At 40.4% G+C, this 20886-nt stretch overlaps 1 protein-coding gene across 2 annotated transcripts in view; it reads left to right on the plus strand.

Annotated features, from left to right (window-relative positions):
• Gabrb3 (gamma-aminobutyric acid type A receptor subunit beta3) overlaps positions 1-20588 on the plus strand; it is a 229922-nt gene extending 209334 nt beyond the window's left edge. For both annotated transcript variants that reach the window (XM_074062041.1, XM_074062040.1), the window contains exons 7-9: positions 1582-1734; positions 7619-7857; positions 16051-20588. In XM_074062041.1, the coding sequence (XP_073918142.1) occupies positions 1582-1734; positions 7619-7857; positions 16051-16392 (734 nt within the window). In that variant the 3' untranslated portion in view covers positions 16393-20588. The remainder of the gene's footprint in view (positions 1-1581; positions 1735-7618; positions 7858-16050) is intronic.
• The last annotated feature ends 298 nt before the right edge of the window (positions 20589-20886 follow it).

Here is a 20886-nt window from a genome sequence, read left to right on the forward strand (position 1 = left end):
ATGGAAATCACCTAGAGGATTCAGGAATTTGTATTTATAAACTATAAATTTTGTGTATGTCTATATATTTTGATAGAAAGTTGGGAAGAATTTTAAATTGTGTTGACACAATTTTTGACAACTATGCAAATATTTATGTTATACTAACAAAATGACATATACATTTGATTAGAGCCTTGTAAAAACAAACACACACCCCCCACAAGAAAAGACTGGAGGAATGTTCTCAAACTGCCAGTCTTCAAGTGCTGAGTTTATTAGGTGATTTCTTTTGTCTTTTATGTAATTCTGGTTGAAAATGTGCTTGATAATAAGTAGGTAAGGCAGGGGAGATAATTGACCATCTTCTATCTAAAGGTAATAGTTGTGTACATGAATGAGAAAAAGAAAGGAATGCAGGCACAAACACAGGAAGGGATATGAAGTGAAGTCTGGAAAAGGCTTGGATTTGGGATCAAGAGAACAGGAGTCTATCAGTCGGGGAATAGAAGGAAATCAAAATAGGCAAGGCCTCCTGACACTTGGGGTATAAGCAATCTCAGGAACAGTCAGTAGCCATCTGTGAGGGTGGGAGGGGAAGGCTCAGGGAAGTGGATGAGTAGAGAAGCCCTTTATTTATCTGGTTGGCTTTCAAGCAACTTCATTGAATCTAGGAGATAAGGAGCTGGGAGGATTTGAACTGGTGATGTGTTCTGTTGGAGTGCACAGGAAGAAACAGAAGTGACACATGCCTTACCAAGAAAGACAAAATAGAAAAGACAAGTACAACACGAAATGTGGCACCCCTGATGGGTTGCTTTCTCACTCCAGAGTGGAGGTAATGGTGGAGTTATGTATGCCTCTTAGAATTATCACTGGATTCTACTTATAAGAGAATGGACAGCCAGGTATAGTGGAGTACAGCTGTAATCCCAGAACTAGGGCAGCAGAGTCAGGAGGATTGCAAGTTAGAGGCCAGCCTGGGCTATGGAGACCCTGTCTCAACAAACAAACTAAAACATGAACAGGTGCATCTCTTTGGCTCCCCTGGCCTTTTCTGTGTCCAGTGCAGAGCATTTTATTGGATATTGTTGCTGTCTCAAGGACTGGACTTCTCTGCCTTTCTGTTTCTCAGGTGCCCTTGAACCATCTCGGTTGGTCTAGGGTCAATGCCTTCAGCACCTTTGCCCAAAGTGTACTAGATAAAGCTGTGGGGATGACTTGTAAAAGCCATTTTGCCTAGTAAAGTCTTGAACCCACTCTCCCTTGTCTACAAAGGATAAGAAGAGGGCAGTCATCAATGAAAAAATAAGAAAGGCATTTGTTATTTTTCTGGGTCTATGTCAAAAACTTCCCCAAAGTTTTCCAGGGACAGCTTTCAGCCAAGCACTCATTCTTAGAAGAATATCTTCATCATTGTCTCATAAGTAGACTGAAATGCACTTCCCTCTCAATTCTGTAAATATCATTAGGCAGATAAAGCAAACGACATGGTGTGGATCACCCCTTACTCCATGGACTTTTCAGCGCAGGCCGTTAACCCACGGAAACTCTTGCCTGCTGTGTCTCCTCCAGTGTAAAGTCCTTGTCTGTTTACCATAGGTGCCTACCCTCGACTCTCACTGAGTTTCCGGTTGAAGAGAAATATTGGGTACTTCATCCTCCAGACTTACATGCCTTCTATACTGATTACCATACTTTCGTGGGTGTCCTTCTGGATCAACTATGATGCATCTGCGGCCAGAGTTGCCCTCGGTATGTGCTACTTTTAAGTGCTATCTGAAACATAAAGTGACCTTATCATGATAGTATTAAGGGGACTTAAAGGCTATATAGTTCAACTACATTTTTTGACATCATGACACCAGCCTTACCCACATAGTCCCTTTTTTTCTTGAAACACTAATTTCATGCACAATTTTCTTGATGTGTTAATTTAATTATAAGGCTCAAATGTGAATTTTCATGCCCATGAAAGGGAAAAATATGCTTGCAGGATATTTGCATAATACAACTATTTTGACACTAATTTTAAAGCAAGGATTAACATCTCCTGCTGGAAATTATTCCATGGCCCAGAAAGAAAACTTGACTAATTGTGCATTCTTCTTTTTTAAGTCAGAAAAATAGTCAAATATTACAGCATATAATTGGAATTACACAATTTAATGATCATCAAAATAGGAAATTAATTCTGAATGGCTCCCAAGAGTCCTAGTGATCTTTTCTGACCAGTGGTTATTTAACAACTGGATTATTAGCTGATCCACAATATATTTTATAAGTTCTAGTTTCTTTTTTGTAGTACTGGCATTTGAACTCAGGGCCTTGTACTTGCTAGGTGGGGTACTCTACCACTTGAGCCACACCCTCAGCAGTCCTAATATTTTTAAAACATTTGATTATTAAGGGGAGAGTTATATTTTCAGAAACATTATTCTTAGTTATTGATCATTAAACTTCATACATTTTAGTGAAACACAGAGATGGTAAGCCATCCTCAGTCCCTTATAAGGTTGAATTTAATTCCCAAATGTGAAATTAATGATAAACTCTTTAAAATTTGATGGAGGGGCTGGTGAAGGGGTTCACGTGGTAAAGTGCCTGCCTAGTAAGCGTGAACTCCTGAGTTCAAACCCCAGTACCACCACCAAAAAAAAAAAATTGATGGAAAAGAATTATCAACATTTCGATTACAGAAAAGCATAAGAATTCTACATTCCAGTTATCCCACTTGTCTTCCTTCTTCTGTTAACCAGCTTTTCCAGGACTTTGGGCTGATCAACATTTTTTTTCCTAAGAGAATATGTTTATATGGATGTCTGGTTTAGACACACAGCTGCTTCACAGTTGTCTTTAAGATTAAATTTTTAAAAATAGGGAAGTAACATAACTACAGCTTGAAAGTGAATCAGGCAGCTATCCCTGGAGGTGCTAGGTGAATAAAAAAGCACTTTGAGAAGAATAAAGTATCAAAAAACTAAGAGTTTTATATTTGTTGCATATTTCTAATGAATAAATAAGCAAAATTCTCTTTTAAAAAATCTCAAGGAGCCTGGTAGCAAGGGGTAAGGGGGGTAAGGGAGGGAGTAGAGAGTAAGGGGGTGGGGGAAAGAGGGGAGAAATGACCCAAACAATGTATGCTCATATGAATAAAATAAAAATTAAAAAAAAATCTCAAAGAATTCTCCAGTCTGCCAAAGTTACCCTATAACCTGTTAGGGAAGTTTGGTCTTTTTTGTTTTTAATATGACTAGATTGCTCTTTATTAAACTATTTTCTGTTCTTTGTACCTGCAAAACTCAGAGACAATGAATCTGTAGGGACAGATCCAAATTTTGCAGGGCCATTAGCTCACACAATTTCAGATGCTCTCTTTTAAGAAAAGCAATATAAGTATACGAATAAAAATTTGCTGTGCCCCCCCACACACACCAACCCTGGAAAAAGCCTATGCAAGTGGAGGACTAGAGTCAAAACATCATAAGCTTCTGAGTGAGTTTGTGGTAGAGAATTTGTCATTCCTGCTGCAGACATTGGAAAAATACCAGTACTTTAGGACCATAATGATCTGGTGTTACAGGAGTTAGGTGTACTGAAAGTATGAATAGCTACGTTTTCCAGCTGCTAAAAATTCTGTACCTCCTTGTGTGTAAAATATTGTCTTCTACAATATGAAGCAGATAGTCTTATCTGAAGTGGGTTATGTATATATCTCATATATATCTATATGAAAGTGTTAATAGTACAGCATTATTATTGCAAGCCTAAATCTTGCCTCTGTAGCTTTCCTGAGGTGGAGGTCCTGAGGCTTCATCCCTGAAGCACTGTCAGGTTTGGGTAGGTCTCAGGAGGCCTTGAGAGGCAGGCATGGAGGCATGAGGGAGTTGATATTCATAAGAGTCAGGCGAAATAAGATCCAGAGATCTAAAAGACAGCCAGGGTCTTACTCCATACAGGAGTCCAGCAGGTCTGGTCTCACAGTGACAGCAACTCACTCATCCCCTCTGTTCCTCCCGCCAGCGTAAGACCTATCTCTGAGTCTGGGTCTGCTTATATCGAGAAATGTCATTGGTTAAGCTGTTGGTTAAGAAAAAGTCACAGGTCATGAACATGGAATTATATCATCAAAACAGCAAGGGCAATGATGAGGCAGATACTTTTCAAATACACAAGTGCCACCTTCTCTGCTAGGGCCATTAATTATTAAGTATCAGAAGAAAGATCTCGGTCCAGTTGGTCTGGCTCTGGAGTCTTCTCCCTCATTCACCACAAGTGTGGTAGTCCCTTATCCATAGTTTCACAGTTTTAGTTAGTTTCTGCAGTTTTGGTTAGCCATGGTCAACTGTAATCCAAAAAAATAAATGGAAAATTCAAACATGCAATTCATGTTTTAAGTAACTTTTATTGCAATGTAGTATAATTGTTCTATTTTATTGGTAGTTAATATTGTTATCTCTGTGCATGTCTAATCTATAAATTAAACATTATTATAGGTATGTGTGTAGGAAAAAACATGAGTTCAGTACTTTCCATAGTTTTAGGCATGACCCCTGTAGTTCCTGAAGTGTCAAGAGACACTACACGGAATAGTTAGTTACTGCACTGTAATAATCAGGGATTAAAAAACAACAGGCTAAAAGCCAAGCAAGCAAGCATTATAATTATAATCATCATCATCATCATCATCATCATCATCATCATTATTATTATGGATGGATCCCTCTGGTCTATAAGCTGCTGCCTTGTTCTATGACTCTCCATGAGAACGTGGCCATGATTAGGAGGATTTTGATTACAGAAATCTGCTCCCCCAGCATCTTGCCTTGTGTCACATTCTATGAAATACTGTGAGTACTGTTTGCCTTGTCCCAAGGGCTTCACTGTGGTAAATGTACCTCATTTGCAAATGAGATTGTGACAATGCAGTGTCTGCACAGATGAGACAGTCAGCAAAGACCTCCATGGAGTGCTCTCTTGGACTCCAGGCACTGGGGGGGACTTAGAGTTGAGGTTGGGGGAGCAGACACGAAGCCCACTCTGCTGATTTTCAGCTGTGATCACACCTGCTCTTTTTACTCCAGGACCTGATTTATGCTTCTGCCCAAGATCTGACCTCTAGAGATGCTGAATTGACAATGTTAGCAACCACCAGACTGCAAAGTGGGATATTGTCATTAGGCAGTCTTCCTCAAAACATGGAAGTCTAGTGATCAGAGAATAATACGTCTGTACTTCTAAAAGTGAAAATGTATAGTACTGTATTATAGGCCACATTACTTGGATCAGAAGAAGAGCAATAAGATGTTCTGATTATATGATACAAATAAGGTTATTTTTACTTCATCGTCATCTCACAGTTTGGGCAGGTTTAGAGTATGACATCAACATCAGCTCTGCTCCAACCCCCTTAGCAAACCTCACATGGTAGATGGCATTGTTGTGTCAAAACCTGCGAGAGGAAGACATCACATGGCAAGACAGGAGGCCAGGCAGCAGGGAAGGCTGATCTAGGAAGGGCAGTGTCCCTAGTGACCGAACACCTCCCGGGAGGCTCCACCTCTTACTGTTCCACCACGTCTCAACAGCACAAACTTTTGGGGGCCATAATCACCCCATATCCAGACCATAGCAAGCATTCAGTGCACTCTGTGACCCAGTGCTGATGGCCTGGAGTGGGGTCCTAGCCCATGTTCCCCAGGGCCTCACTGACCATGCTGACAGCCTGTAGAACAAGCTAGTGTCCTCATCCTTGTGTCTTTCAGCCCATTACCAGGGACATCTACGGCAGCCTGTATACGCATGCCCATTCAAAATACCCAGCTTAAGAAGCAAAGCAATGACTAAAGCAAAGCATTTAGACTTCCTGAACCCATTTGGACAGGGAGGAGGGTAGAGACTTGTGGCAGCAACCGTACAAAATTTCTGAATAATGCCAAGAATGCCTAATTTGGTAGCATTTGCATGATGTTTTCACATTTATTTGTAAACTGTAATTATCCCATTGCCATGTTCAAATTTTAAAAAGTTCCAGGTGCACATGAATGTGATGTTAAAGGAGAACCTTAAAATAGTCTGGCACCTTAGATTTCCATATATTCCATAAGCAATCATAGCTTGCAGTGACATATAAAAATAGTTTCAAGTTCTCTCCTCTGCTGTTAGTAGCAGTTCAAAGCTCGAGGGAGGGAGAGCGTGTGTTGGAGAGAAAGACTTGGCTCTCTTCCCTCCTCTCCAGCTCATCACAGACTAGCTGAGCTCTGCAGTCCCAAGGTCCTCCCTGGGGGACACAGAGGGTAAGGATGCCTGCCTCTGGGGAGGGATAGGAATTCTGAAAGGTGCAAATTATTATGCTTAACAAATCTAAACCCTCCCCTGGAGAGTTGGTCAGGGGCCATGTATAGAATGGCCCTGACTGCCCCAGAACCTCTATCTTGGGGGTGCTGGCCTATTGAGGTGGGGCTGCCTCTTGGCCTCAGTTATATCATTTGTTTTTTAGGATTAGTGAGGATGAAGTGTTCCTAGCTAGGTCCTTCCCTTTGAAAGCCTCCTTTTTGAAGGAAGGCCTGGTACGGCAGAGGAAGCTTTTCTGTCCTTTGAGTGCCGGAACTCACATTAGTAGTCACATTCAGGAAAATTGGCTGATGAGAAGAAAAGGCCTGGCCCTTCGGAGCTGTCTTGTTCCTTTGAGATGTCATAAGGTTGCAGAAGTACAGTCTCCAAGACAGCATGTCAGCTGCCTCCATGACTGTTCAGCTGTGAAGTGAGGGATCCATGCCTTTTCTGCAAGTATAGCACCACTCAGTTAACAAGCTGTGGTCTCATCACTAACCACTGTGGTCCCTGGTCATTATGGCCTCAATTTACTCAGCATGGAATCTTTGTGTAGCATGAACAGGGTCTCTTGTTATGGGAGGGAGAATTGCAAAATGGGGTCCTTATGTGGCTTGAAGGATTCAACTGAGCTTGATTAGGGAGGTAATGAGATCATTCACACAATACCATGCAAGGAATTCAACAAAATGACTAAAAAGAACCACAAATGATCTGCTTACTGGCCCTGAGCACGACTAGATTCTGTTGTACAGGAAAAGACATTGTCTCTACACTTGAGCAAACGTTTCCTGAGCAGCTGTTATGCACACTCTCCTAGCTGAGGAGGGAAATCCCTCAGTGAGATGAGCAGAGCTCAGACCTAGACCCCTTCCTTAATCATTTTAAAACATTGCCTCATTCCTCTGGCTCCAGTTAGCTCTGTAGTAGGAATGACTTTCTTCTGACAGGGATTGCGGTGTCACCCTGTTACTACAGGGGGCCTCACTTCAGCTGTGGACCACCTAAAGTTCAGGTGTCTTCCTGGACTCTTTCCCATCCAGACTCTTGGAGTTTTATGGTAAATTCTAGATGTGTTTTCATCTCTTCTAGTCTTTGTAAGTATTCTAGCTGTCCTGCATAGCTCTCTTCCCACTCTCAAGACTCCATTTTGTATGTTGGCAAGGTGTGGCGATATCATCCTCTAGAGTGTCCAGTTGCCTGATAAACATTCAGTCTATTGTGTCCTAATAATTTATGCTGTTTGGGAAAATACAGGAGAGTGAAAATGCAAAGCTACAATGCTCATCCCTCCATTTGTTACTAGGAATCACTACTGTGCTGACGATGACAACCATCAACACCCATCTGCGGGAGACTCTGCCCAAAATCCCCTACGTCAAAGCCATTGACATGTACCTGATGGGCTGCTTCGTCTTTGTGTTCCTGGCCCTTCTGGAGTACGCCTTTGTCAACTACATTTTCTTTGGAAGAGGTCCTCAAAGGCAGAAGAAGCTTGCAGAAAAGACAGCCAAGGCCAAGAATGACCGTTCAAAGAGCGAGCGGGTAGGCCTTCCCTCCATTGTGCTGGCCCAGTCCCCATCCTCACACCTGCAGTGCACCAGCCACTGTACACATACTTGTATTATGTTTCAGTAGGAGTTGTGCAAGCTTATTGATCACAATCTAAATTATGTTCCTGTGCAAGTCACAGGTTCACATCAAACCAAACGTTTTGTGGGTCTGCAGAAGCCAGAATCTTCCCAGTGCCTCTAAAAAGGACAGAAAGACAATTCTAAAATTAATGAAACTGATGTGGGGTCAAACTTAATATAGAGAAGCCTTTTTTTTTCTTTCTTTCTTTCCTTTTTTCAGTACTGAGGCCTGAACCCAGTTCCTTCCACAGGCTAGGAAAGTGCTCTAACACTTGAGCAATGCCCTCCAGCCCTTTTGTTTGTATTTTTTGTTTTGCTTCACTTTAGAGATAGGGTTTCACTAGCTTTTCCTGGGCTATCTTTGAACTCATGATCCTCTTGTCTCCACCTTCCTTCTGAGTAGCTGGTATTCACAGGTATGAGCCACCACAGCCACCTATATGGAAGGTTGTTTTTCCCAATGATTCAATATTCAGTTGTAAAATTGCCAGTTTGATAATCCAGCCTGCCGCCATTCTGTGTTTTGGGGTAGGCAGACACCTCTCTGGTCCACCCTCTGGCTGGTCACTGGTCACAGTCCCCTGGGGAAAATCCAATGTGCAAAGGTATGAGTGAGCAAGCAGGAGCAGTGATTGGTTGGGAGCTCGCATAGATCTGCCCTGTCCTTGGCCCTGGCCCCAGCCTCTCTTAAGTGTGCTCTGCAAAAAGCCAGGGCTGGTTGTACCCCAGCAGCAGTGGCTGAGGACACACTGCCTTGGCAAACCCTGCTACACACTCGAGAGTGAGAACATGAGCCTCCTTCAGCCCAGCTCTGCCTGCAGTCACAGCCTCGCAGTCACAAAGTGTCCTGATCAGTGGATGTCATATTTTATTGTTTTAGATAAAAAGAGTAGTTATTATGTTACAACAGTATTTTAATGAATTACATTTTAGTTTCTATATAATTTTTAAAATTTTCCTTTCTGCTTGTCTCACCTCCTCAAATCCTCAAGAATCGATTTCTGCCTATTCACACGTAGTGCCTGTCCCACATCTCTTTTCAGTTCCTCTTGTTGAATCTACTTATTTTCCAAGCCCATGGGGGTTCCCTTTTACTTTCCTATGTTCTTCCCATCATGGGTCTTCCCCACTAAAGGATATCAATGGCTCCTGGGAGTTCAGCCTATGCCCTCCATGGCCCAAAACAGGCCAGCAAACCATCATGAATGGATAGTGTTGTTAAATGAATGCAAATGTCACCCTTCCTTTTGGCAAAGCATAAGAAGAGTTGGTCAGAAAAATCCAGGATCTGTGAATAAAGCCAGACTTTGCACAGACAAAATTATCTTGAATTTCTTACTGGAAAATATACTGCGTGCTGTACTGTTGTGCTTCTGAAGAGGTCCACATCCTACTGTCAATACACAGTGTGCCTTGGCCGCACCATTTCCAAGGAAACCAGAATTCATCATGTCATGATTGTCTCCATGGCAGAGGCACACAGACACATCCACATACAACGCTGTCTTTCCCAGTTCTCTCTTTATTTAAACAGATTGGAAATTTGTTTCTTTTCTTCTAAATGAGACTGTTTAGAACACATTTTTGTGATACAGAAATGCCTTTTTGAGTGGGAAACATGAAATTTAAACAAAAAGAAAAAAAAAACCTATAATATCCTTAGAGGAAATTAGCAGAATGGACAAAAAATATATTATACATCAGATGCAGTGGAAATTTTAAGTTGATTCATTAATTCATTTTTATTGTTTGTTTTCCCAAAATTTTGTTTCTCTCCTTTTGTTGAAGTTAATTGTCAACCAGCTCTTAAGGTCTTGAAGTCAACATACAAATGCATGTATTCTAATTTTGGACATATTTGATGTCCTAAAGACTAGTATTAAAAATTACTCCTCACCTAAGAATTAAGTGGAAATTAATTAGCGTCCTAAAATTTATAACAAGTGATATAAATACTAGATATGTGAGAAAATAATCACAAATTTTGTGGAAAGCAGAATGATACTGTGTACACAGGACAACTTTAGCAGTCCTATGTAATGTTCGCGTGTTGATTTTTAGTGATAACACTTGGCTCTTTCATCAGCATGGTCAATACCATGCTGAATTTGCCCTGACCAACAGCTACTTGGCTTCTTTCTCATTGTCTTTCCTGGGAACGCCATGTGTGTCCTATAATGCATGTCAAGGAAAACAGTGCCTTCAGGGTCATTGTAGGCCACCAACAAAGGATCTTTACCATCAAAATCCATCTCTAGGGCTATGAATTATTGACCCTAGTGAAAATCATGAATAGATTTTTCTTTCATTTAGTGATTAGGTAATGTCTTAACTTAATAACTGATTCCTGAATGTTCAAAATGTTTGTATATTCCTTTACATTCTTCTCAGACAGTAGCACAATATAAGCCCCGGCCTTAACTGTGTATCCTGTTACTGAGTTGTTTCTATAGCCAAGAGTGAGTCTTGGGTAAAATGCACACATTATAGTTACAAGCCTTGTAGTATTTCACAAGTTGACCAATTGGTATTTAAATTTCATGAGATGGCAGAAAGTCGTAATTCTTGCCAAGGAATACAAGCCTTAGACTCAGTATCATTCTCACTGAAGATTTCATCCCTCCCATGACAAATTCTTTCCTATTCTTCTAAAACTAGAATTTCTTACTTAACTGGAAACTAGAAGGTAAGTAGAGAATGAAATACCCAGTGTGCCAGCCTGGTGACATATTCTAGGAAAAAAAAATCCCTCTGTGATGTATTCTGGATGAAATGATTTTAGTTTTTGAAGGTTTGCACCTGTCAAGGTTTAGAGCAGGAAGAAAAACTACATCGAAATCAATGATTCTAATTATAGTAGACATGAGATAGGCCCTTCAAAATAACGAGTATTCATGAAATCATCTAAAAATTGCAAGTCATCCGTCATTCTATAAAGGGCATTTCAGACTTATATTTCATCCATAATCACTTATTTCTATTTTAAGACTTACATTCTGGATAATGGGAAAAGTTAGCAATTGTTGGAAATATTTATTTAAAACATTTGGTTTCTGAGATTTAGCAGAATTTAATAACATTTTAATTCTTTTAGAGGAAAAAATCTGCCAATTTTCTACCTATTGGTTCACGTTTAAATGAAACCAATGTAAAAGTAAAACCATAAGCAAAGCAGCTAAACTCTTTTACACTAAGATCTTACTTCAATTAATACTTAGTTCCTTTGTCTACCAGAGTAAGTGTTTCCTGCATTATTATTACTATTTTCATTACAAATGTTCACCCTCTCAGAGAGAATGATGTAAAATGTATTTGTTCTTGGGTACTATGTCCTAGGAACCGTGTCCTCTGACAGCTACAAGGTAACCATAAATGTTCAAAGTACCTAGGAGCATTTGAGCTTTGCAAGTCATTAACTCTGCCCATGGGGAAGCAGGTACGGCCTTTCTCAGACTAAGCTTCATTCATGAGAGTCCAGAGGCATAGACTTAAACTCTCATCTTCATGAGGTCATTTCCCAACCACACAGTGGTGGCCACAAGGTACTGGGGAATGCAGGACAGCAAGTCACATAGATTTGTCACTAAATCTTGAAAACTCAACTCCACATTCTGTTCACTTCATTTCTTGAATCTTCTTCACTCTCTCTGTCCGTTTCCAAAAATTACCACATATGTTGTCATCTCTTTGACTTCTTTTTATCCTGTCCTCTCTACCTAGAATGTCTTTTTTCTTGGTTGATGTTGTCTCCTCCTTCAAGACCTAAGGCCAGTGTTCTCCTCCATGGCATTTGATTTTTTTTGTCTCTCTATTTGTCTACGTCTTACCTTGGTCACTCCCTGCTTCATTCAGTAGATTTTGTTCCTTTTCTGCCTCTGTGAGTGTAAATGGCAGAGCACTTACATTCCTGTACATACCACACCTCCCCATGAGGCAGCATCCAGTTTCTTGCATCTACCAGTATACACAGAGTGTGTCTCCAAAGTGCAAATGCTTGTGCCAAGTATGTCTGTAATGAGTGCTGGTCTTCACAGGTCTGGTCCCATTGGACTCGCAAGGTTGTTTTGTTATGTTTTCTTTTCACTTTCATAGTAAGAGAGAACAAAGCTCATAAAAGTCTTTTTTTTTTTTTAAAGCTGGGTGAAGCTAACTCATTAGAGTCATGAAAGCTCATCATTCTTTTAAGAAAGACATTTCTTTCTTTGGCATTTCAAGATCCCTTAGGAGTTTTCATCTGATACTTTTAATAACTAGAAAAGAAATAGTATTTTTAAATGCATTTCAAGGACAGCATGCAGTCTTTTTAGAAATGCATTTGCTGATTGTGTGAAACTCTCACCTGCTGGACTACTTGAGAAGGACTTCCTGTGTCTATCCTTGAGGTCCTGAGCCTCAAGGTTTGAGGAAGTGTGCAGGAAGGTTTGTAGGATGATTCTGTGTAGTAATGTGCCTGTCTCCAGTGAGGCAGTCCTCCTTCTGAGCTGGACCACCACACTCTTTGCCACATAGTTTTGTTCTTTAAAACATTACAGAATATAAACAGAGCATTTTTCTAGGGCTGGAAACATGGCTCAAGAGGTAGAGCATCTGCCTAGCAAGTGTAAGACCCTGAGTTCAAGCCAATTACTACCAAAATAAATTTTAAAAAATAGAGAAAGAGAAAGAAATAATCTTTTTTTCTAGAGCTAAATAATGCTTTCTAGGTTTTCTTCCTACTTAGAGGAAAAAAATCAGTTTTTGGAGATTCTAAGTAATAGTGTAATAAGCCACTTATTATTACTGAAAAGAATAAATTCTATATTACTGATTTTAAAAATAAGCATCTTCCATTTTTATTGTTCTCTGACTCAACTTTATTTGCATATTAATTTTAACATATTGACTTTTAAAATAGATATGTTCAAATGTTGGACACGTATCCAGGTGTGGTGGTGAATGCCTGTAATCCCAGCACTTGGGGGGCTGGACAGGAGAATCATGAGTTCGAGGCCACTCTGGGCTACATAGTAACACCTTATCTCAAAAAAAAAAAGTTGAGCACTTAAATAAAAGCAAAATGTACTTATTTAATAAATAAACGACCTCCCAACTTACTGATTCTCATTAAGAGGTAACTAAATATGTTTTTAATCATGATTCACAAATCAGATATTTGGTGGGTTATCACCCATATTCTTTGTGGTAAGCCAAAGTAATGGAGCAAAGTGAATTAACAGGATACAACTAGTTGACTCCCTACTTCCCTGATCCATTATAAAACTCCTAGTATGAGCCAAGTGGCCCATTCCCTCTCTTTTCTGTCCACTCTTTTGTGACATAAAGCACAATGGGAAATTCTGGATAGACATAAAGACTAGTGAAATAGAGCTCTTTCCTGCAGTCTTTCTTTTAATTGTTTTTTTTTTTTTGGAAAGACCAGTGCAGCTGTTCCTTCCTAGTGTCCTCCCTACCTCATGCAACACAGGTTCAAGTCACCCTTCTTTAGGCAGAGTAACCCCTGCCATTGTTTTGATGCCAGAGCCACCCCTCCTGCTGTAGGCACACTTTATTTACCTAGGTCTTCTCCACCCACATCCTCTTGGAACCATCAGAGACTGAGGTTCCCAAACACCCGTGCCTCCCTGGTCCTGAAGACAACAGGCTTTGTCATTGAAAGGGTTTACTGCTACCTTTAGCAAGAACTAACACAGAGCAGAGCTCTCAAACTCCTACCAAAGTCTAACATTCCTGGTACCTTCCAGATGCAATCACCATTAGAATTTTCCTTCCATAAGATAATAAGGGAAAATACTAATGTTCTTCTGTCAATTTGCCCCCTCCTCTTCTCTCCAGCACCTCATGGGCTATTTGCATCTCTAAACACCCTCAGCCTGGCTGTCTTCCATACTAGAAGACCCACTCTGCCTCCGAAGACACCCAGAGGGACATGTTTCATCTGCTTGTTCACAGGCAACATCCTTTAGAAAATCTAGCAGTACTCAGCTGCAGTGGGGGTGTTCCATCTGGATAGGGGTGCTCAGACAGGGCCCTGGTTGGAGTCAGACTGGTAAATTTCCCAGCATGGGTACCACAATGTCTTCTCTTCACTATCTCCACCCAACATTCTACTTTTATTCTTAATTCTCCAAGCTTGTGCTTTGCTTCAAAAATATGCCATTTTTCTACTGAGAAATCACTCCTATGTCTTATTAGCAAAAACGTAAAGTTGAAATTCTTTAACATGGCATACAGAAAAGCTTACTGGCCTATCTCTAGACTGCTTTCCATTTCATTACTGTGTCCTGTCCTGTATGATTAGATGATCCTAAGATGGTAATGACAGAAACAAGATGGCAGTGAACTCTGCAGCTGTGCAGACATCTCTTGAGGATTACACACTTAATTCCACCTATAATGCCCCTTGACACCTGCTCACAGGACCAGGCAAGTAAGGTGTGATCTTGCTGGTGACCATCATCCTAGCATAGTTATGTGCCTTAAATGATAAGCTCCTACCACAGTGCACTTGCCTCAGTGTGCTCTTTGGTGTCTTTGTGCCATCATCTGAGTGGATCCTGGATGTTGGCAGCCATTCCTGATGCCAGCTACCTTGGAGTCTGGAGCCATCCCCTGGGATCCTTACTCTCCTCAGGGCTGCACAAGGATCTCTGCTTCTTCCCAGTTAGGTATCAGGAATTGTCTCTGCCCGCCTCGCCACTCCATCCAGCTTAATGCCTTTAAGAAATTAAGAGGTACGCAGAAGAGAAAATTTGAATTAATATATCAATAAATTATTCCTCCACAAAATAACTAGAAGCTTGTGGAAGAAGCTATAGACACTAAACCTAGTGCTGGAAAGGGTTGGCTTTCCATAGACAAAGAAAGGACAAGGGAGATGGACCTCTAGGCAAAGGAGTGAGAGACAGAGGGGAACACACAGGGTGTGCTAGAGGAGTGCCCAGAGGACAGTGAGTGTACCCAGTGACCATGGCAAGTTGCTGCTGCTCACACAGAAGCAACTACAGTCTGGTCCCAGAGAGGACTCCACTGGGACCCCAACAGCAGGAAGCTCCATTATTGAAAACTCTATGGCAGACCAACCAACAAACCACTGACAAAGTCATGAAAGGTCTGAAACACAGAATATAATGTTATTTTCAAGCTCAGCTCCATCGTGAAAAGGGACTTTATTTTAAATACATCCCTTAAAAGGAGGCCTTCTGCAAGAACCAGGATTGGATAAAAAGATCCTATTTGAGTGCATCAAAATCATCAGGAGTGTCCTTCAGTCACAGGACTGTTCACTTGCTCTTGTACAGTAATTTTCCCATTTTCTGTCATCAGGAAAGGGATAAGCAGACTGGGAGTGTAGCTTAGTGAAAGAGCACATGCTCAGTATGGTTGGGCCCCAAGTTCAATCCGTGCACCCAAAAGAAAAAACCAGTAAGAGATCAACAAGAGTAAATAATAATACACTAGAATAACTATGATGATATACGCTAATAAATGTTACAGAATGTGGTCTCTCTCAAAATATCATATTTACCGTTCTTGCCCTTCTTCCCTTGTGATGATGTGTGCTGATAAGGTGCCCATGTGGTAAGATGGAGTGAGGTGAATAACGTAGAATTGTGACACAGCCATAGTAACTATTGAGCTTCCAAAGATGCTTTAGAGGGGGAATTGCTGAGTTGTGACAATACCTGTTTGAGCTGAGTCCTCAGAAAGCTGGGGACCCCCCCACTTTAGTTTCCATCCAGTGTACGGTTGTGAAAAATGGCGAGATGTCTAAGATAACATCTTGAAAGGCATTTGTACTTAATTTTCTCTTCAGTCAGGACTTGTATCTATAAGGCAAAATTTCAGTTTGAAACTGCTCCCCCTTCCTTTGAGTCCTCTAATCTCCTATATAAGAATTTTAAATCAAAGAAATAAAATCTCTAAGCTGCAATTAAATCTCCAAAATGATATTTTCCAATAAAATGAGGCATGGGTTTGACAGATGCAGAGTTTCTCATAAAGCATATGACATGATTGTGTAACATCGTTCGCTCCCAGATTTGCATATGGAAATAGATCTAGGGACATGATAGCTGCCTCACAGTGTGCATTTTCTTCCAATTAGGTGGATATTGGTGGAAATATTCTGTTAACGTCGCTGGAGGCTCACAATGAAATCAATGAGGTCGCAGGCAGCGTTGGGGAAACCAGGAATTCAGCAATATCCTTTGACAACTCAGTAATCCAGTACAGGAAACAGAGCATGCCCAGAGAAGGGCATGGGCGGTACATGGGAGACAGAAGCATCCCGCACAAGAAGACCCACCTACGGAGGAGGTCTTCGCAGCTCAAAATTAAAATCCCTGATCTAACCGATGTGAATGCCATAGACAGATGGTCCAGGATCGTGTTTCCATTCACCTTTTCTCTTTTCAACTTAGTTTACTGGCTGTACTATGTTAACTGAGTGACTGTACTTGATTTTTCAAAGACTTCATTTAACACTGAGTGAAATATTACCCTGCCTGTCAAGTTTTTATACCTGTACACACTCAGACACACACACACACACACATATATACATACGCAATTGTATATATATGTGAAATTTCTCAGCATATATATAAAACACACGTGTATATGAGGATGTATGTGTATATGTTTATACACACAGGTGTGAGTACCCATGTGTATGTAAAACAAATACACATGCATATATACATTTTGCAGCTATGGACAATTTAACACAGGATGCATATTAAAGAAAGTCATAGTTCTTTCTTTTTTTAATTGAAAGGGACAAGTATCACCTAAATATTATACCTTGAGAATGAGGGCGTGAAACAATATCATCCCAAGGTGTGTCTTTTATTATCCTAAGTTAGATGTTTTAGTTTAAAAATCAGAAAGAAATCCTTAGTTGATGTTCGGAAACTCATACAGTGGTACTACTCGTTTAAAATGAGTCACGTGCTCCATACCCTCTCTTTCAGTTTGCTGAGTGAGGCTTGCTGGCTTCTCTGGCAATGGGCTTGTTTTCACCAGGTGCAGGTTTTCTGTGATGGTTTAGCAGATGAGGTGAGTGCTGGCAGTGCGCACTTACCTTTGTGTTAAACGTAGAAAGATCCCACGTTGATGTCTGAATGTTCATCTTTTGAACACCCATCGGGCGAGAATGGCATTTCGGTGTAAGTACTCTAATATCCAGCATGTGTGGGAGGTTTTTTTGTTCACTTGGAGTGAATCCAACTTAACTGTCATGTGGGAACACAGTGGCACGTTTTGGCAATGACATTCAATCACTGAAAATGTGCTCTTCATCTCATCCGGATTTCTAGGCCTGGTATTTAACAGAAAGTATAGACGTCTCAGGTTCTTTGTTACTCTAAGGTAAAACCATCTAGGATGACTTTCCCCCTTGCAGTTACATTATCATTCTTATAATAACATTGTATGTTAAGATGAAATATATTTGCATAATATGCATACATATGTATATTTACCAGGATTTTGTTTCTTATGCTTGCTATCATGGCAGCATGCGATGTCATATTTTTTTGTTCTGTGATGTAACTACTTTCTGTGATCTAGAAATTAAGATTGAATCTAAAACACTTCTACTGTTCACTTTGAGAAACTAAGAAACATCCTCATGCCTTTATTTCTGAATCTGACATATCTCATAAGCACATCCAACTACTCCTAGACTGACTAGGATTCTGCAGGAACATGACCAGTATACACCACACATCACCCAACAACCCATGACCGTTCTCTGAGGCCAAGGAGGGCAACCTGACCACAAACACTTTTGGTTCCTCTGATCCACAGCCTCATCAGTATTTGGACTTTTTAAAGCTCGTAGAAACAAGACAAGGTGCACCGGTTTCATAGACGCAACCTTAACTTACTATTTAGATGAGATCTTTCTAAAGAAAAAAAGATGATATATTTTTTGTAAACAATATTTCTATCACAGACATCCATAAACTGAAATGACGACAGTAGTGCAAACAGGTGTCACAGTGAAGTTAAGCATTTGGAGGACAAAATAAGAAGCAAAATGTGCAGAAAAGAACTGCTAAATTAGTATTTTATCCCAAAATGTCACATTTGCCTCATCCTTTCTGCTCTGTCTAAATGACCAGAGTCTGGTCTGGCACTCCAAGGGCTGGCGCCGGCTTTCTCTGCATAGGTAGAGGCACCACCCTCCCTTAGGAGGTATGTGGTACAGACTATCACAATGAGCTGACCACTAGATTTTTCTTTGGTGGCCATAGCAACCTTTAATTTGTGGGAGTCTGTGACAGTTCAAAACCCACCAGCAGGTAAAACATCCACAAAATCTCATGCTAGAGGCAATTACCAATTTTTATACGCTTTTCCCTCCTTCATCTCTATCTTTCTTCAAAGTCTTCTCCCAACTGCCGCTCTCTGGCTTTATTTTTGTCTGGAGAAAAGCCAGTCAGTTCTTGGTCTTTGGCTTTTCTCTGGTAATTTTTTTCATGGGTAACAATGGGGAGGGGGGAATCCTAAAAGTTAAACAGATTGGGAAATACCTTGTAAGTGGCCTTATCATTGTTAAAAATGTTAAAGAAAAGAAGACATTTATGAAGACCTTATCCCTTTCAATACTTCAGGTATCTTTTTCTGTATCCAGTAATTCAAGATGTGAGCTCCGTATAGAGAAGAGGGACCGTAATTGCAGATGTACTTGTACTAAAGCAGTCGACGGTCAATTTAAGTGTATGAGTTACACTGTTCAGAACTGTGACATTAATTCTTTCTGGGAAAAAAGTGATTCAAAACTTTTTTGATGCACAGTTGAGGTACCCAAATATCAAAGACAGAGACCCCATGGCGTTCAGAGGAGCAGCAGTCTACTTCCAGGATTTTCTGGGCATAAATTTGCATGGTATAGTCATAATAGCTTTTGAGCTTTTTATATACATTTGGCACCAAGACTGGGATCCACAACTTTGTAGACACTGCAATGAAGTTAAAATAATAGCTGTACTATAAATAGTGTTTGTAACTACATGCACATAAACACACAAATACACACATGTATTCTGTAAAAAAAAAAAAACTTTTTAAGATCCTTGAGTATGTGTTTGCTTTCCTCCATTTCAGAAGAAAATTACTTTTCTTCTAATAAAATTATTTTCTGACTTCTCCATTTTTAAAAGTTGTTAGAAGTATTGAGAAGAGAACTCCAGCTGTACTAACAGAGGAGCATTTGATTCTCTGTTCTGTTAAAATGACCTCTCTTACTCCACAGTGGTGATTTAAGCCAGTAAGAGAGCCATGCTGACGAATTCTGAACCTGGACCTCTGACATTAATGGATGTGACTTTTACCCATACTCACACCTCTTGAGTAAGGAGAGATGTGCTTAATTTGGGATCTAATGAGATTTCTTTTTCAACAACTCAAAAGTAATCAACTGTCAGTTTTTTTCATTAGTCTTGTTTTCCCAAAATTCTTCATGGGCTCAAAATGTACAGAAGAGTGTTGTGATGACAGCTGGTTATTGCCCACAAGCAGATATGCCTGAGACAATTCAAGAGCCCTCCTATCTAAGTCCCTACCAAGAAAGACTGATCAAACTGGAGTCATCTTTAAAACAATGCCATTCCTGTCCACCAACCCCAAGACTGTCTAGGGGAGTCACTGTCTATACCATAAGACATTCCTTTCCCCCTAAGTTTCATATGAACTAGAAAGTATGTCATGATAATATTTCTATTAGGTTTTAAAGTGACATGTCCATCTGCAGTATCATGTGTTTTTGATGCCAGCACGGGAACTGGGACACTTCTCACCTGTCCAAACGTGGAAGTGACATTTCACCAAGGAGATCCTGTCAGAGGTGATGCCACACAAGCTTGGGACTGGTTTTAAGGGGCAGGCACATCGCAATTGCAGGTGTCCATGTTGGCCATCTGGCCGGTAACCCACTGGTGTTACATGTTCCAAAAAGAGGTACATCCAACTTAAAATCTCCTGACCTCAAAGTCTAAGTAACCCCTCCATAAGTCTTACTTTAACTCTCCACCTGATAGACAGTTCTCGTATTTGGCCACTTACGTAAGCCAAACTGAACAGCTGGTGAAACATTTTGTTACTCTTGGAATCAATGCTGGCTCTCCTTTCGGTGAGCCCTCCCTCAGAGTAACATTGGATCTTGGGGCAAAGAACTGCCCAGGTGGATTAAATTTTCCCAAGTCACTAGCTAGTGTGCCTTGGATTGATTACCTCTTCTAACTGCATTGAAAGGTGCCATGTTTTCCTGAAATACTAAATTCCCAACACCTGGGTAAACAGTGACCTCCCAGAGAGTGGCCACCACACCTCTCCTAGGGACAGCCCCATGAACATATCTCGTCATTCGTGACTCATTTTTCTACTTCACAAGTCAGTGAATGTGTTCAAGGTAAGTACAGGATTACTCTAGTAGGAATAGGTGATTGCTGTCATGAACAATACCCATGCTGATTTCATTTCATTGTAAAGATAAATTTAAACCCAGTTTTGCTTAAGCACATTGATGTAATTTTTGGTATTATTTGACATGAAAAAAAAACAGCAAACTTGAGTGATAGATACAATATGAAACTTGTTGATGAATGAATTCAAATTTATTAAAAAAGGACTAACTGACTTAAATGTGAAGACTGATTTATTTTCTTCCTTGGGTACCCATTTTTTAAATTGTGTGGTGATTTTTGGTTACTCATTTGGGTGGGGCTAAAAGTAAAAAGAAATGAGCCCAAAATCGACTACATGAGAAGTCAACAAACTACATCTTTTAAACGAATCATAGTTTAGTCTGAACTTCAAGGGACAACTAGACACACAGAGATCTAACTTGTGCTTGTCTTCAAATGGGTGTTTTAAGAAGATTTGTATAGGAAAGGCCAGGACTTTTATCAAAAACTCTTATCTAAGCTCCCAGGGA

The sequence above is a fragment of the Castor canadensis genome, chromosome 19 (genome assembly GCF_047511655.1).
Source record: "Castor canadensis chromosome 19, mCasCan1.hap1v2, whole genome shotgun sequence".
NCBI classification, from domain to species: domain Eukaryota; kingdom Metazoa; phylum Chordata; class Mammalia; order Rodentia; family Castoridae; genus Castor; species Castor canadensis.